The 18,428-nt window shown below is 34.3% G+C and overlaps 1 protein-coding gene across 4 annotated transcripts in view; it reads right to left on the reverse strand.

Annotated features, from left to right (window-relative positions):
- The window catches only part of LOC135099898 (dynein axonemal heavy chain 3-like), a 430,253-nt gene that overhangs the window by 44,482 nt on the left and 367,343 nt on the right, over window positions 1-18,428 (reverse strand). For all 4 annotated transcript variants that reach the window (XM_064002569.1, XM_064002565.1, XM_064002567.1 and 1 more), the window contains one exon: window positions 506-648. In XM_064002569.1, coding sequence (XP_063858639.1) covers window positions 506-648 — 143 coding nt within the window. The remainder of the gene's footprint in view (window positions 1-505; window positions 649-18,428) is intronic.

The following is an 18,428-nucleotide window of genomic DNA, read 5'->3' on the forward strand; positions in this document are numbered from 1 at the left end:
TGGACAAAGCCTGTAATAACTTGTATTGTACAGGAAATGAACAGGTCCAGCTTGACTGCTTTTACATTTTTTTATGTATATGTACTTTTATGAACCTTATTTATTAATATGATATAAAACTAAATTTTAATATGCAAAAAAAAAAAATAAATAAATAAAAATAATAATAAATAAAAAAAAAAAAAAAAAGCACTTGGGCTTTTATTGACTGGGATTTTTTGGGGATGGCTTTTAATGCTACCCCTGGAGAGAGAGAGAGAGAGAGAGAGAGAGAGAGAGAGAGAGAGAGAGAGAGAGAGAGAGAGAGAGAGAGAGAGAGAGAGAGAGAGAGAGAGAGTTATCTTTTTTTGAACAGTGGGGCAAGATAGTATCAGTCTGTCTAGTATCTGTAAGGGTAAGATAAAGAATCTATTATTTTGCTATATAAAAACTCTTTTTAATATTAGTGACAACAAAATATAAAAAATCACAAACATAACAAATATCAAATATATACATATCTTACCTGTATAGAGCACCAATGGGATCACTCCCAGGTGACAGGATAAAAATGAGTGGGGAATGGCAAGTTGAGTCACCAAATGATGAACTAATGTCAAACTGGGGAGTTGACAAGTACTCTTCCCCAAACTCTTGACTGATGAGATCCTGCATGGTTATAATATGGATAATAATTAAGATTATCTTAGCTTTACTTAAAAATCATTATGTGAATGTCAAGATTAACATTATACAGTCATTTGAATGCTAACAAACCATGTTAGATGTGATTTGTTTAGTTATAATGAAAGTAAGGGCAAAAAAATTGCTGTTTCTGACTGACCTGGCTGAGAAAAATAAAAATGAAATACTTCTAGTCTACCTACAACACCTATACACCTATATACATAAGTCAGGGATTCTCAACCTTTCTTCTATCATTAGCCCCTTGACTTGATGTATTTCCCCATTTACCGCTTATTTCCATAAAAAAAGATAAATAAATAAATAAATAAATAATAAATAAATAATAAATAAATACATAAAAAAAAAAAAAAAAAAAAATCAGAACTGGAGGAGATGAAAGTGAGAGAACAACAAAATATTAAGGAAAATGAGGAATTACAAAACATGGAAAAGTAATGAAAGAAAATAAAAAATTGAAAGCAGAGTTAGTGAAAGGTGAGAAGAGGGTGAGAAAGGGAGTCATGGATGAAATGAAAGGCTGGAAAATAAAAAAAATGATAAAGCAAATGTTGAATTTAAGGAAATAATTGAAAAGCAACTGAAAGAAAAAATGAAAATGTAGAAAGGGAAGTGGTAAAGGCACTGAAAAACAATGAAGATCTATAAGAGATGCACCAAATAAGAAGAAAAGTGTTACAGTTTATGGAATAAAAGAGAAAAATATAACATACAAATTGAAAAGAGATACAGAAGAAACAAAAACAGTGAAGGACTTGCTGAAGAAACTAGATGACAAAGATGACACTAAATTCAAGGAAGAAGTGGAAGGCAAAACAAGATCTATGAAAATTAGACTAAAATCACAACAAACAGCAGAAGATATACTAGAAAGAACATCCAAATTAAGAGAAGCAGAAGATTGTAAAGATATACACATTAGGAAGAACAGAAATGAAGAACGGGAAAAAAATTGAACGGAATGTATGAAGAGGCTAAAGAGAAAAATTAATCAAGAACATAAGAATAAAAGAAAACTTTTTTGAGTTTTGGGAGACAGAGTGAATAAATGGTACTTATGGAGAAGGAAAAGCAGAAGTAGTGAATGTTAACTTGGAGGATAATAAAGGAGAAATACTGATGGTAATGACAAATTCTTGGAGCAAAGAAGACTATGAAAAATAATAAAGGATACCATCTAGTGTTTGAGAAAATTAATCAAAAGTAATAAAAGAGTATTATTGGTTGGCAACTTCAATTGCATAGAAATAAATTGGGAAATGTTTGAAGCAGGGGAAAATAAGACTGCATGGGGAGAAAGATTTCTGAAGCTGACTATGGAAAAAACAATGATGCAATGGGTGACTGAAAATACAAAATATAGGGGAGATGAACCAACAAGACTAGACCAAATATTAACAAAAGGAAATGACCTAACTAAAGGACTGAGATATGTGTGCTCCATGTGAAAAAGTAACCATACAATGAAAGAAATAGAGACTGATAATGATGTCAGTGAAGAGGATGAATCATACAAAGAAAACTGAAGAAACTACAGGAAAGCAAATAATATAGATGATCTTAAGAAACTTTATGGAGAAATGGACTGGGTAAAGGTGAAAAGAGCAAATGATGTGCAAGATAAGTATGACATTTTTATGAAACTGTATGAGACAGAAGTGAATAAATATGTCCCACTATATAAACCTAGAGAAAAAGAAAAACAGGTGTGGTTCAATGGAAGATGTGCAAGTGCAAAGAAAAAGAGATGAAGCATGAATAAGAATGAAAAGAAATTGAAACCCCCCAAAAAAATAAAGAAGACTTTAAGATAGTAAGAAATTAATGTGAAAATAAGGAAGGAGGAAGAGAAAGGATATGACAAAGATATAGTTAAAAAGTGTGAGGATGAACCAAAACTTCTACAAATTCGTAAATGGAAAAAAAAAAAAGAAAAAAAAATAATATATATATATATTATATATATATATATATATATATATATATATATATATATATATATATATATATATATATATATATATATATATATATATATATATATATATATATATATATATAAAAGTTGAAGGATGGAAATGAAACATATGAAGACCCAAGATGTGAGTGAATTGCTAGATATAAAACATAAAGTTTCAATAAGTTTTCAGAGATGAATCATAATTTAAAGAACCACAAGATGAAAAAAAAAAGTGGAAATTACTGTAATCAAAGATGAAGTTTATAAAATGATGGAGGAACTGAAAGAAAAGCAACAGGTCCCGATGGAGTATCAGGTTTCATTTTAAAAGAGTGCAGGAAACAATTAATTGAAGCAGTATATGACATAATATGGTGCTCTATATGAAGTGGAAGAGAGCAGACATAATGCCAATTTATAAAAGTGGAAAGAAGCACCAATAAACCACAGACCAGTATCAATGACCAGCATAGTACGTAAGATACATGAAAAAGTGATAAAGAAGCAGTGGACAAAATTTCTAGAAAAAAAAAAAAAACGATAAAATAACAGAAGAATAGTATGGCTTTAGACAAAAGCAATCGTGTAACAAATCTGATAAGCTTCTATTTGAGAGTGACTGATACAACACAGGAGAGGGATAGATGTATAGACTGTGTATTCAGATAAAAAAAAATGCTTTTGACAAAGTTCCCCACAACAGGCTATTATGGAAGCCAGAAAATATAGGAGAAAAAAAAATGGATGAAAAGTTACTTAAAGGGAAGAGAAAGGAGGACGGAAGTAAAAGATGTAAAACTGAAATGGAGAAAAGTAGATAGTGGAGTACCACAAGGATCTACATAAATGATATGCCTGAAGGAGTAAAGAGTTACATGAGTTTGCAGATGATGCAAACAAAGACATATAAGAACCAAAAGACTGAAATTCTATAAGAGGACTTGAATAAAATCTGGGACTGAAGTAAGAAATGGGAGATGGAATTTAATATGAAAAAAAAAGTAATTTAATGAAAATGGGGAAAAAGTTAAAATGGACATATAAAATGGGAAATGAAGAAATAATAAAAGTACAAGAAGAGAAAGATCTGGGAGTGATAATACAGCATAATCAACAATCAGAGAAACATGTAGAAAAGATATTCTGAGATACATATAAAATTGTGAGAAATACTGGAACAGCAATTCACTACATGGATAAAGATGTGATGAAAAAGATAATTACTACTATGATTAGACCAAAGCTGGAACATGCTGAATCAATGTGGTCTCCCCACAAGAAGAAACGTAAAAAAACTAGAGAGGATACAATGAAAGGCAATGAAGATGGTTCCAGAACTGGAAAAATTAACATAAGAAGACAGATTAAAGGAGATGAACCTGCCAACACTGGAACAAAGAAGAGAAAGGGGAGACTTAATACTGATTTATAAATTGTGGAATAGAGCGGAAGAAATAGATAATGAGAAACTGCTATTAAGAGAAGTAGAAAATACCAGATACACATGAGGCCACAGGAAAAAAAAAAAAGGAAGATGCTTGAATAACAAAGGAATATAGTTTCCCACACAGAAATATAGAAGTTTGGAACAAGATAAGTGAGGATGTAGTATCAGCAATGAGTGTGCACAACTTTAAGGAAATACTGGACAAGTGTAGATATGGAGATGGGATCACACAAGCGTAGCTCAGGCCCTGTAAATTACAACTAGGTAAATTCACACACACACACACACACATCCTTTGCTCTCTCTCTCTCTCTCTCTCTCTCTCTCTCTCTCTCTCTCTCTCTCTCTCTCTCTCTCTCATTTTACAAAATGAAATTTAAATTAATTATTATTAAATTATCAGGTATATCAGTTATTTACCCACTGCTATGTAATTTTTTATCCCAAGGGATAAATTTACCCCTGGTTGAGAATCACTGATGCAAGTGAAGGTAACAAATACATAATTCATAAAATATTAAAATGTCAATGAATAAAACCCAGTACAGTATAGTAACAATCATTGAAAAATCATGTCAAGCCATTATTTACACACATGGGGGTGACAGCCCACACCCTTCATGAGATTACTCTTAACCTGCCCTGCTCTGCAGCATTAGGGTTTTGAGTTCCCAGCACTGCAGTGTGATTTGGAGGCATATATATATATATATACATATATATATATATATATATATATATATATATATATATATATATATATATATATATATATATATATATATATATATATATATATATATATATATATATATATATATATATATATATATATATATATATATATATATATATGTGTGCTCCCCAATTTATGAACATTCAAGTTATGAACTTCCACATATATGAACATGAGACCTGGCTCAGGAGCAATCCTGAGCCACCTGTAGAATGAAGATCAAGATCACTCTGAGGAAAATGATGTTCAAGAAAGCCCTAGTGCATGTAATTGGAGACAGTACAGTGAGAACCTAGACTTTGTGAGAAGGGAAGTTGAGTGCATTAGCATGGGAGGTGCCAAATTCAAGACATGAAGAAGAAAGCCTTGGAAGAAGTGAAAGAAGTGGAAAAAAAGAAGCTTGCTTGTGATCCAAGAAGGAGGCAACAATTTAGTGGAAACTGGCACTGAAAAAACAATAAAGGAAGTGATAGAACCTGTGAAGCCAGTGGAAGACAAGAAAATAAGTATGGCTGTGGTGGGGTCCTGTGGCGCCCACGAGGAGTACAATAGGAAAGGATTAGGAGAGAAATGAACTGGATGATATGCAAGGAGTTCATGAAGATCAAGATGGAGTGGATGACAGAGGAGAAGGGCTTCCTTGACATGGATGGGATCCTTAAACAGGACAAGTTCTATGGGAGAGACTGGATCCACCTCAACCATGGCAGGAATGAGAAATTAGAATGATGACTGGCTGAATGCAGGGGTGAGGTAGATGTGCTGTGTGAATAAGGTATGACAAGGACCCTCATATGACAGCAGATGTGGAGCAGAAAAAAGTAAATGTGTGAAGATTGATTGTATGGAAGTGAGAGGATGCAGCAGGATGAGATACCTATGAGATGAATAAAAATGGAGAGGAGACAGCAGGATGAGATACCTATGAGATGAATAAAAATGGAGAGGAAGTTGTGATTGACAGGATGACAGGTATTTAACCAGATGTGGAAGGAGGAGAGAATGGCAAGACATGTGTCATGAATGCAGGGTGACTCTACTGCATAAGGGATAATACAAAGTAAGATTGAGTTGAAAAACTACAGGCTGATTGCATTAGTGAACACGGTAGGCAGAATGTTCAGTTCAGTATTGAATGAGAGGTTGTGTAAATGGATTGAGAGAGCTGAAGTGTAAGGCAAGGAACAAAATGGATTTTGTGTGAACAGGAGAGCTGAGGATAATGCTTGTGGTGAATGAATTGATTAAGAGAAAGAAAGAGGGATGGAGGTAAATTGTACTTAGGTTTTCTAGATATAGGGAATGCTTCCCTGTGTGAGCTGTTTACTTCCTGAAGGGCTGGACATCTATGAAGAGATGTGGAAAAGTGCATGGTGGTATCATCAGTGTAGGAGTGGATAGGCCAAGAAGTTTGGTTTAGAAGATCACTAATGAATAATAGAGAGTGGGTGACAGGGCAGAACCCTGAGGAAAACTGCTGTTAACAAACTTAGGAGAAGAACTGTGACCATCTACTGCAGCAGCAATAGAACTGTCAGAGGGGAAACTTGAGATGAAGTTAGAGTGAAGGGTAGAAAGCATAGGATGGTAGTTTAGAAATGAAAGCTTTGTGCCAGACTCTATCAAAAGCTTTTTGATATGTCTAAGGCAACAATGAAACTTTCACCAAAATTCCTAAAAGAGGATGATCAAGGCTCAGGAATGAAAGCCTCTGTATATATATATATATATATATATATATATATATATATATATATATATATATATATATATATATATATATATATATATATATATATATATATATATATATATATATATATATATATATATATATATATATATATATATATATACCTAGGGTGTCCTCCCAGAAGGAAAGTTACATATTTTTAGATATGGAAGATCAAATAATTCCAAGTCAGAAATATTCTATGGTAATATGCTTTTAATGCCATGGTTTATAAATTACAGGACATTTCAATGTGAATGCACTAGGGCCTGATTTTTTAAATGTGGTGTTAGTAGTTACTAATACCAATGTAGTTCATTCTTAGTCTCATTTTTTAAACTGTGGTGTTAGTGTAAACTTGTTGGAGACACCACATGTTCCTATAATAACTTTTGGTGTGTCCTACTCCTCCCCAACAAGAAACACCAATGATATTCACAATTCATATGACTGAAAATTATGTTAAAAATATAATGTATCAATATACTTCTGTGGTAAAGGAAAATAGTATCCATCATTGTAAGGAAGAGATTAAGGTGTTTATAAGTGTGCACGTTTGGGCACCCTTACCCATCCGAGTCATGTAATTGTGCGGATCACCTGCCAGGTTGAAAGAGCTGTCAATTTCCATCACCTCTCTAAGGTTTACAGCATCTTCACATTATATTTGCAACACTGAAGTATTTTTTAGTGCATAAAACATTAATTTTAGTTATTCATGGTCAGAAACATGTTATATGCTCTAACTGGGCTTTATCAAACTTAGGCTAGCAAACAGCATTATCTAGTAAACTGAAAAAATCTTATCTTTTTAACTGTATATAGCACATCATATTGAGAATGTGAAATTTTGAACTGCATTGGTAAATAAAAAGCAAGATAGGGTATAAATGCATATGAGACTGTAGGCTATGTGATGGCTGGCAAGTTGGTTATTATTTCATTTTCACTTTGAAGTCACTAAGGTAATATTCTTAAGACCTTTACCCCCATTATTGCTGATTGTTTTAGTTCCATTCTTTCACTGATACATTTGAATAGTATTTGGGGGTTACAGAGAAGGTGACATTTCCAACCACTCTGTTATGTTTTATGACTATTCAAATGTGTCAGTGAAAGAATGGAACTAAAATATCTAATAATAAGGGTTGGAAAGGACTCTAGAAAATTACCATCACTTTTCAAGATTTTGATACTCTTTTCAATAAATCACAAGTGCAAGACTCCATAACCTGATTCTAAATTAACTATAGTAGTTGGCAACTCAGAAACATTTCTAGTATAGTTTTGAAAACTCCTGAAAACAATGATTTCATTGCATACATTTGCAGGATATTTATAACTCCATGATCTAGTGCATCAAGCTGAGGTGGTGAGGCTTCCCAGTGCTGTTCACATGCCTCTCTGAGGAGCAGCTCTCACCTGCCTGTACACCCCAACTACTAGATTAGAGAATGTACAGCCTCCCCCCACTGCCCCCCCCCAAGAAAAAAAAAAAAAAAAAAAAAAAAAAAAAAAAAAAAAAAAAATATATATATATATATATATATATATATATATATATATATATATATATATATATATATATATATATATATATATATATATATATATATATATATATATATATATATAGCCTACACTGACCAGTGTGTGTGTGTGTGTGTGTGTGTGTGTGTGTGTGTGTGTGTGTATGTATGTGCATATATATATATATATATATATATATATATATATATATATATATATATATATATATATATATATATATATATATATATATATATATATATATATATATATACATATATGCAAAATACACTATTCAATGTAGACTGTTTAGGCAAGAAAATTGCCTAAAGCACTGATCAGCTGATAGCTTTGGTGGGTACATACAACTCTCCCAGAGTTGCCCACCTATGTGAAGAGTGCTGTTGGTGTTGCATTCTCCTAACACTATGTCGTGTCTCATTCCCTGAGTTTAAAAATGCATTTGCAAAGTTATTACGAGGAGACATGATGTGGGGCTTGGTATTGGGATTTACTAAGACCAACATTTAAAAAATCAGGCCTAAGAACTGGATAGGGGGGAAAAGGGGAGAGGGCAGCAATGGTGGGTATTAGTAGCATAAAGATGTTACTTGATTACATATCAAATAAAGATGTAATTGAATTCAAGAAGGTAGTGTATGGTTGTATGAAATAACAGGTAAAACATAATGAAGTCCGTATGGCAACAGTGATCAGCTGGACATTGCAGGACAGCCTGCATGTAATGACTTGCCAATGATGTGCTTTCATATTTAAATGTCCTGTAATTTCTAAACCATGGCATTAATAGCATTTGACCATTGAATATTTCCAATTTAGAATGACTAGCTCTTCTTTTTCTGAGGATATATGATTTTCTTCCCAGGACATGCTGTATATATATATATATATATATATATATATATATATATATATATATATATATATATATATATATATATATATATATATATATATATATATATATATATATATATATATATATATATATATATATATATATATATAACACTTTAAACACTTTATTATAGCCTTAGTTATAAAATACATGGATTTCTGTACAAAATTATGGGCTAGCCTTTTCAGGATATGGAAGATATATGTAACAAAGTAATTTGAAATTATAGATTATATTTAATTTTACAAATATCTAATATACTAGGTAGGTAAGTTTAAAAAAAACATTATAAAAAGAGGAAATATGGATAGTGAGATAATGAGATGAATATGATATTAAATGGGTGAAGTAGAATAAGTGCGGGTACACTGATATAAGGTAGTGGAAAATAGGAATTGTGAGAGTAGACGAATATGGATACATTGGGGTATAGTGGAATAAATAGGATACACATTATGAATAAAATGGTAAGCAGGGGTGAAGAAATAATATAGAAATGATAATAATGTTTTTGTAGATATGTATATATTTAGACTCTAGGGGAAGATAAGACGAGACATGTTGCAATGAATGAAAAAAAAAAAAACAGACTAGTATGCATCCAGGAGATGATTTTTAAGCTTACTTTTAAAATTCATTGAGTGAGTAGACATTTTTAGTGTGATAAGGCAGAGAATTCCATATTAAAGGGCCTAGGTACATAGTTGAGTGACAGAAGAGACTTAAGCGGTGAGTTGGTGTGCATAGCCGGTAACTGTGTCGTGTGGTGTAGTTGTGGGATGGAAGAGAAGCATTAATGATGTTTTTGTACATATAGGATGCAATAGAAAGTTTTGTTATGTCTTCAAGCTTTAGTATATTCATGTTTTTGAAAAGTGGAGTGGTGTGTTCAAGATATGAGCTATGTATGATAATGCAGATTATCTTTTTATGAATTAAGTTTATGGATTTCAGATGTGTGGATTACAGTATTGGAGATGTGGATATATGTGTGCATAATAGAGTGTTTTTAGGACTTCACAGGTTATAAAATCTCTTATTTTATATAGCATGGCAGTGCTTCTTGAAAGTCTTTGACAAATATTATTTGCATGGAATTTAAAAGTTAGGTTTTCATCAAAGGTGACTCCCAGAAATTTCAGCTTGTTAGTTCTACATATTTCGTCGTTTTTTACTTTGAGTTTTGAAAAAAGATCATTAGTCCTGTTAGAGAATAACATGCAGTGAGTTTTGTTATTGCTGATTGTGGGTCTATTGTTCAAACACCGATTTTGTAGTTTATCAAAGTCATTATTGGCCGAATAGAATTGGACATCATTACTAGAGATGGTGAAATATAGCGTCATGTCATCAGCAAAGAGAATGACATTTGTATGATTAAATACTTTTACAATGTCATTGATGTAAATAAGAAATAGTATCGGACCCAAGACACTTCCTTGCAAGACACCAGTTGATATGTTTCTTTGTGTGGACTTATATCCATCAAGAATCATGCATTGGGATCTACCAGTTAAATAGGTGCTGAACCAGGAATGTATAATGCCTTGTATGCTATAATAATGCAAATTTTGCATAAGTATATTGTGGTTGATAGTATCAACGGTCTTGGAGAAATCAACAAAAATTGATAATACTGATGATTTGTCATCAAGAGATGAATAAAGATGGGAGGTGGATTTACTTAAAGGATGACAAGTGTTGAAATCTGTTCTGAATCCATATTGAGAATCACTTAAGATATTGTTTTTATCCAGATATGACATAAGTTTAGTTTTCATTAGAGTTTCAAATATTTTAGAGAAGATAGATATGGTGGAAATAGGGTGATAGTCATTTGAATAATTTTTGGCACCAGATTTGTGTATTGGGGTGATATTTGCATTTTTCAGGCTTGATGGGAATTTTCCAGTAGTAGTAGATTGGTTGAATAGTAAAGCAGTGGGGTATATATATATATATATATATATATATATATATATATATATATATATATATATATATATATATATATATATATATATATATATATATATATATATATATATACACACACACACACACACACACACACACACACACACACACACACACACACACTCATACCTCTGTACAATGGACCTCGCTTAAACAAATTTCAGGAGCAGCCAACTCAATTTGAAAGTCCTGTACGCTACGGATGGAGTTGTGGCAACACTGGACATGAGCCACTGCTATGAGAACTGACCGCTTGTTGCAGGTGATCAATTTGTTTACATCAGTATAATAACATGTGTAGCTCATTGTTCCATAGTTTTTTCCCTTTTTATTGTGTTTATTTGTTTGAATTATCATAATTTTCTATAACCATGCCATCTGGTGGAAAAGAAGAAAAGACATCCAGTGAGTGACCATGATACAATGCACTCTCTCTCTCTCTCTCTCTCTCTCTCTCTGTGTTTGTGTGCATTTACTTAGTTGCCTAGTTATATTTACCTGGTTGTGGTTTTAAGAGAGGAGGAGTCTAAGCTCATGCTGTCCCATCTCAATATCTACTCTTATCCAGTTTTTCCTCAAAATCATGTAGTTATTGCATTTACTACTTCTTTTTGTAGCTCATTCCAGATTCCTACAGTCCTTTGTGAGAAACTGTTCTCCTGAACATCCCTTCTATACACAGCCTTCACCTTCTTCTCATGCCCTCTTGTGCTTCCAAAGTCTCTCACCACCAAATCACTCCAGTCCAATTTTTTGTAGCCCAACAAAATCTGATATTAGGCAATCAAGTCACCTCTCTGTCTTCTCTCTTCCAAGGTGGGCAGGTTTAGTTTCTTTACTCTCTCTTCACATGATAAGTCTGATAGGGTCTGGGGCAACTTTGTCACTGCTCGTTGTATTCTCTCTAATTTCTGTATGTCCCTTTTAGTGCTGGGAGAGCATATCACTGCCACATATTCTAAACAAGGTCTTATCAATATCACAATTAAATTCCTAATCATCCCTTCATCCAGATAGTTGAATGCTGCTCTTATGTTTCTCTCCAGATTATATGTATCCCCTGTCTTCCTTCTTACATGTATCTCTGGGGACAGCTTATCAGTGACAGTAATTCCAAGGGTTTTCTCTTCACTCTTCACTTTTATTTCCTCATTACCCAATTTATAAATGAAGACTGGCCTCACACAACTATGCCCAAACTTCAACACTCCACATCTTTTTTTTACGTTAAACTTCATCTTTCAAGTGCCACTCCAGTCTCAAATCACATTCAGATCTTCCTGCAGAGCTTCACAATCCTCCTTCCTCTCCACTTTCCTCGTCAATTTTGTATCATCAGCAAAGAGACCCATGTAGCTATTCATCCCTTCCATCATATCGTTCACACAGATAGCAAACATAACTGGTGCTAGTAATGAACCCTGCAGGATACTAATTACCTCTCTCCATGATGACTTCCTATCTTTGACCACTGTTCTCATTTCCCTTCTCCTCAGAAAGTCACTGATCCACTGTAAGAGGTCTCCTCATTTCTAATAACCAGAGCAGTCTCTTGTGGGGCACCTTATCGAATGCTTTCTTTAAGTCCAAATAAACACAATCTGCCCATCCCTCTCTTGTACTATACATATGACTCTGGAGTAGAAGCACATTAAATTTGTTGTACATGGCCTTCCTTTTCTAAATCCAAATTGTCTGTCTGTTAATATACCTCTCTTTTCCAGATACTCACTCTATCTTTGCTTCATTATTCTTTTGCACATTTTTGCCACTACACTTGTTAATGACACCAGTCTATAATTAGACATATATTCTTATATATGGGGGACTTTATCTGCATTTTTCCAATTTTTGGGCACCACTCCTTCCCTTAATGAAGTTATGATGAGTTTGTAAACCTGGTATGCAATCTGATCTCTGCATTCTTTCAGCACCCAATCAGATACTCCATCAGATATATCCCTGTGCCCTCCTCACATCCAAGTCTTCCATCATTGTTCTTACCTCATCCACTGTTACCTCAGTCTCACTCAATCTTTCTATTCTCATATTTGCCATCACTGGTCTATCAAATATTCTCTCTTCAGTGAAGACACTTTGAAAGTAGTTGTTCAAAAACCTCTAAAATTTCTGCTTCTTCCTCAACATGTGTACCATTTATTTTAACTCCCTTCTTATTTTTCATTTTACCATTCATATATCTATAGAAGATACTTGGTTTATCCTTAAATCAGTCAACAATATCTTTTTCATGATTCTTTATTTCTTCTCTCCTTACCTTTGAGTATTCATTTCTCTCTCTTTTATATTTTTCCGTGTGTCACTTGTTTTCCTTTTCTTCCATTTGGTCCAGGCCAGATCTCTCTTTCTCCTTGCTTCCTCACATCATTTATTAAACCACTCCTGGTTCTTAACCTTTTGTTTTCTTATCTTCAGGGCAAATCTCTTTGCACCATCATTGTATATGCTTGTAAACTCTCCCCATTTATCTTCTGTTCCAATTGCTTTGTTGAATTGATTCCAGTCCATGTGCTCAAAGTAATTCATCAATTTTTCAAAGTCTGTTCTTCCATCTTCCTGTTCTGTGATTCTCATTCTTTCATATCCTTCCTCCTACTCTCAATTTTCACTCCACCAACACATGATCACTTTTACCTACTGGACATTTATAGTCTATATCCTCGATGACTTCAGGTTTTTTGTAAAAATTAAATCCAGCCTTGAGGGCTCATCTCCCCTGAACCTCATATTCTCTTCCACCCATTGTGTCATTGAATACTCCATTGTCATCCTTAACAACTCTCCTCCCCAAGACTTGTCGCTCCCATCCACCAACCACATTTTCCATCTAACCTCCTTGCAGTTGAAATCTCCCATAATTATTAGATTTTCTCTGCTTACCTAGTTGTGGTTTATGGGAGAGGAGTAATCTCATAGTATTCTGTCTCTATATCTATCCAGTTTTGGTCTCTCTCTCTCTCTCTCTCTCTCTCTCTCTCTCTATGTGTGTGTTTGTGTTTGTGTGAGATTCACCTATGGTCATCTGCTGGTCACCCAGCCAACCATTACTCTATGGAAAGAGCTCAGAGCTCATAGTGACCGATCTTTGGGTAGTACTGAGACCAATGACACACCACACACCGGGCCAGCAAGGTCACAACCCCTCGGGTTACATCCCATACCTACTTGCTACTAGGTGAACAGGGACTACACATTAAGAGGCTTGCCCATTTGCCTTGCTGCTCCCGGGATTCGATCCCGAGCCTTCTTGGTTGTGAGCCAAGCGTGGTAATCACTACACATGCGGGTGTGTGTGTGTGTGTGTGCTATATTCTCTGAGAGAGAGAGAGAGAGAGAGAGAGAGAGAGAGAGAGAGAGAGAGAGAGAGAGAGAGAGAGAGAGAGAGAGAGAGAGAGAGAGAGAGAGAGAGAGAGAGAGAGAGAGAGAGAGAGAGAGAGAGAGAGAGCGAGCGAGAGCGAGCGAGCAAGAGTGAGAGAGCAAGAGAGAGAGAGAGAGAGAGAGAGAGAGAGAGAGAGAGAGACTGCGCCACTGGCCACTGTCAAGTTCACCTGCTGGCTGTCACACAGCCTCCCTCCCTCTCTCTCTCTCTCTCTCTCTCTCTCTCTCTCTCTCTCTCTCTCTCTCTCTCTCTCTCTCTCTTTTTCTCTCCATATATGTTCATTATATCATGCTGCACAGCTACTTCATCATCTTCATTCATCTCATCCATCATCAGTGAATAGCTGTACTGATTTTTCTTATTAATAGAGACAATAAATAGGCAGTTTAGGGGTTGCATCAATATAATGCAGATTTTAGCACTTCATGGGTGCTGTTGGAACATAATCCTGTGAAAAACTGAGGGTTCACTGTGTCAGTATCTATGGAAAATTGGCTTTATTGGACTGATGTTCCTCCCTTTTAGTCTGTAGTGCTGAAATATGAGTGTGTGTGTGTATTTACCTAGTTGTATTTACCTAGTTGTGTTTTACAGGAAAAGAGCTGTGCTCATGCTGTCCTGTTTCCATATCTAAAAACATCCAGCTTAACTTTAAATTCATGAATATTTGTTGCTTGTACCACTGTTTCATCTAAGTTGTTCCATATTTCTACACTTCTATTTGGGAAACCATATTTCTTGACATCTCTTCTACCTGCTGTTTTCCTCAATTTCACTCCATGTCCTCTTGTATCTCTTGAGTCCCACACAAATAAGTCTTCTTTGTCAACTTGATCCTTACCCTTTAAAGTTCTGTATATAGCAATCAGATCCCCTCATTCTCTTCTCTCTTGTAATGATGGAAGCTTCAATCTCCTTAATCTTTCTTCATACGTTAAATCTCTCAAACTTGGTACCAATTTGGTTGCAGCTCTTTGGATCCTTTCTATTTTCCTTATTTCCTTTTTATTATGGGGTAACCAAACAATTGTGGCATATTCCAGTTTAGGTCAAATCACATATTCCATTAAATTTTTCATTATATCTTCATCCATGTAAGCAAATGCCCCTTTCATCTTTCTTAGCAACTCATAGGTTTCCCCAACTATTTTGTTTACATTTTTTTCTGGTGATAAATTATCACTTATTGTAATTCCCAAGTCTTTTACTTCTATGGTTTTCTTAATTTCCACTTCTCCCATGGTGTAGGAACTCGTCAATCTTCTCTTCCTTTTTCCTAATTCCATCACCTTGCATTTCTTTGCATTGAATTCCATTTCCCATTTCTTACTCCATTTACATATCTTATTTAGATCTTTCTGTAATATTTCACAATCCATATTGTTTTCCACTCTTTTCAATAATTTTACATTGTCTGCAAACAAACTTATATAACTATCAACCTCATCCACCATATCATTGACATACACCAGAAACATTATGGGGGCTAAGACTGTCCCTTGTGGTACTCCACTTGTAACTCTACACCATTCTGATTTTTCTCCTTTTATTACTGTTCTCATTTCTCTGTCCCTCAAGAAGTCTGTAATCCAATTCAGTGTGTTACCATGCAAACCCCCTATACTTTGAATTTTCCATACCAATCTCTGGTGTGGTACCTTATCATATGCTTTTCTTAGGTCTAAACAAACACAGTCTGCCCAACCCTCTCTCTCTTGAATTATATCAATTGCTCTACTATGAACGCTCACTAAATTCATGACACAAGACCTTCCACTTCTGAAACCAAATTGTCTGTCAGTCAATGTATGTTTCTTCTAAATATTCCATCCATCTGTTTTTAACTATTCTTTCTGCTATTTTTGCCACCATACTTGTTAGGGACACTGGTCTGTAATTCAATGGATCTCTTTATTACCTCCTATAAAAACGGGCACAATATTGGCTCTTTTCCAGTCTAGATGAATTTTTCCTCCCTTAAAAGAACATACTATGGTATTGTGTATACCTTCTGCCAGTTGTTCACATTCCTTAAGTATCCAGTTGGACACTCTATCCAGTCCTTGAGCCTTACTTACATCCAAATCTTTCATAATCTTCTTAATTTCACTTATATCCACCTGTATCTCTCTCATTACATTGTTTCTATGCCATGCTCTTTCTCCTTCAAATCTGCTTTCTTTGGTGAATACTGACTGCAAGCACTTGTTCATTAATTCCACTTGTAACCGTGTATCTTTGTATGTAATGTCATCTTACATTAGTTTATCTATTGTTTGCCTGTTTTTCATTTTCCCATTCACATATCTGAAGAATAACTTTGGCTCATCTTTGCATTTGTTAACTATATCTTTCTCATAATTCCTTTCTTCATCTCTCAGGATTCTGATATATTCGTTTCTTGCCTTCTTGGATTCTTCCCATTTCTCACTTCCTCCTTTTTTCTTCATTTATTCCATGCTGCTTCTTTTTCTTTTCTTGCTGTTATACATCTTGTATTAAACCAGTCTTTTTTTTCTTTTTCACTTCCTTTGTTTTGATCTTCAGTACATATCTACTGATCCCTTCATTATAAATTTCCATGAATACGTCATACTGCTTGCCATGAACAGTTGTTTCCATTTAGCCTCTGCAAAATATTCCCTCAACCTGATAAAATCTGCTTTCCTGTAATTATATCTCCCATTCTTGTAAATTTCATTCCTATTTTCTATTGGACCACTGCCTATACTGAATTCAATTAACAGATGGTCACTTTTACCTAGTGGGCACTGATAATTTATTCCTTCAATGATGTCCATTTCCTTTGTAAACACCAAGTCTATCTTGATGCCTCTTCATTACCCCCAAAATCTTGTATTTTCTCCAGTCCATTGGGTCACAGTATTTGTCATTATTAAATTTAGAAGCATATATCCCCATGACTCTTTTCCCCCATCCGTGGTCCACTCTTCCCAGCATACCTAATTGCAATTAAAGTCACACGTAAATGTCATATTATTACTCTCTGCCAGTATTCTCTCCAAACAGTTACTAGTATCTCTTAACAATAATTTATAATCCTCTTGTGTTCATGCATTCGTCTTTGGGGGTACATAAGCCACTACAAAATCTCTTCTTCCTTCTCCCTTCCTTTTTGTTTGAATTCTAATTACTTCTGCCATTCCTTCTCCCATTTCAACCTCTTCCACTGTTATACTCTTCTTTGTAAGTAACATGACTCCTCCCTCTTTCTTATTATTTCTATGTTTTATCCACACATTATAATTACTATTACCAATTCTTATATTTTCTGTTGTCTCATTTAGTTTAACTTCAGTAATACCCATAAAAAAATATAAAAAGGCCGATTTATCTTAATGTAATTATTCAGTTCTCGCAATGTTGATATTAAACCATTTATATTTGTATAAGCCACTGTCCACTTTTTATTTTTCCATACATTATTTACATTTTCTATTCTTTTTTTGTCAGATACCACTTCCTGAGCCTCTCGTCTTTTACCTAACAATAGAACTTTTTTTTCTCTTCCTCTGTTCTGTTCTTGTTTTTTGCCTTTGCTTCTTTCATTAAATCGTTTACCTTGAGTCTCTCCTACTCATTCATGTCCCTCTTTATCCAAACTTTCCTGTATTGCTCTGTCTTGTCCAGTTTTCACGCATTTGATATCACTTCCATGGCTGTTGCTTGTGCCCTAAATTTTACTTTCAGTGGTCGCTCTCCTCCTTCTATATACTTCCCCAGTCTACGTATTTCCTCATTTTCACTTATCCAGTCCTCCCCTTCTCTCTGTATATTTCTTATAATGCCTTCTGCTACCTTTTTTTGTTCTCTTTCCCTCTTGTATCTTACTGGCTGTTTCCTCTTTTAATCCATATATAACAATACATTTCTATTTGTCCACTGTTTCCCTTATCATCCATTCCTTCTGTTTGATCAGTTTCACAATTTCCTTACTTAAATCTGTCTTTTCCTTCTTTTGCACTTCTATGATTTCTGTAAAGTTGACTTTTTCTTCCTCTTTTTCCTTCCTCCAGATTTGA

This window comes from Scylla paramamosain, chromosome 4 (assembly GCF_035594125.1).
Source record: "Scylla paramamosain isolate STU-SP2022 chromosome 4, ASM3559412v1, whole genome shotgun sequence".
Lineage (NCBI taxonomy): Eukaryota > Metazoa > Arthropoda > Malacostraca > Decapoda > Portunidae > Scylla > Scylla paramamosain.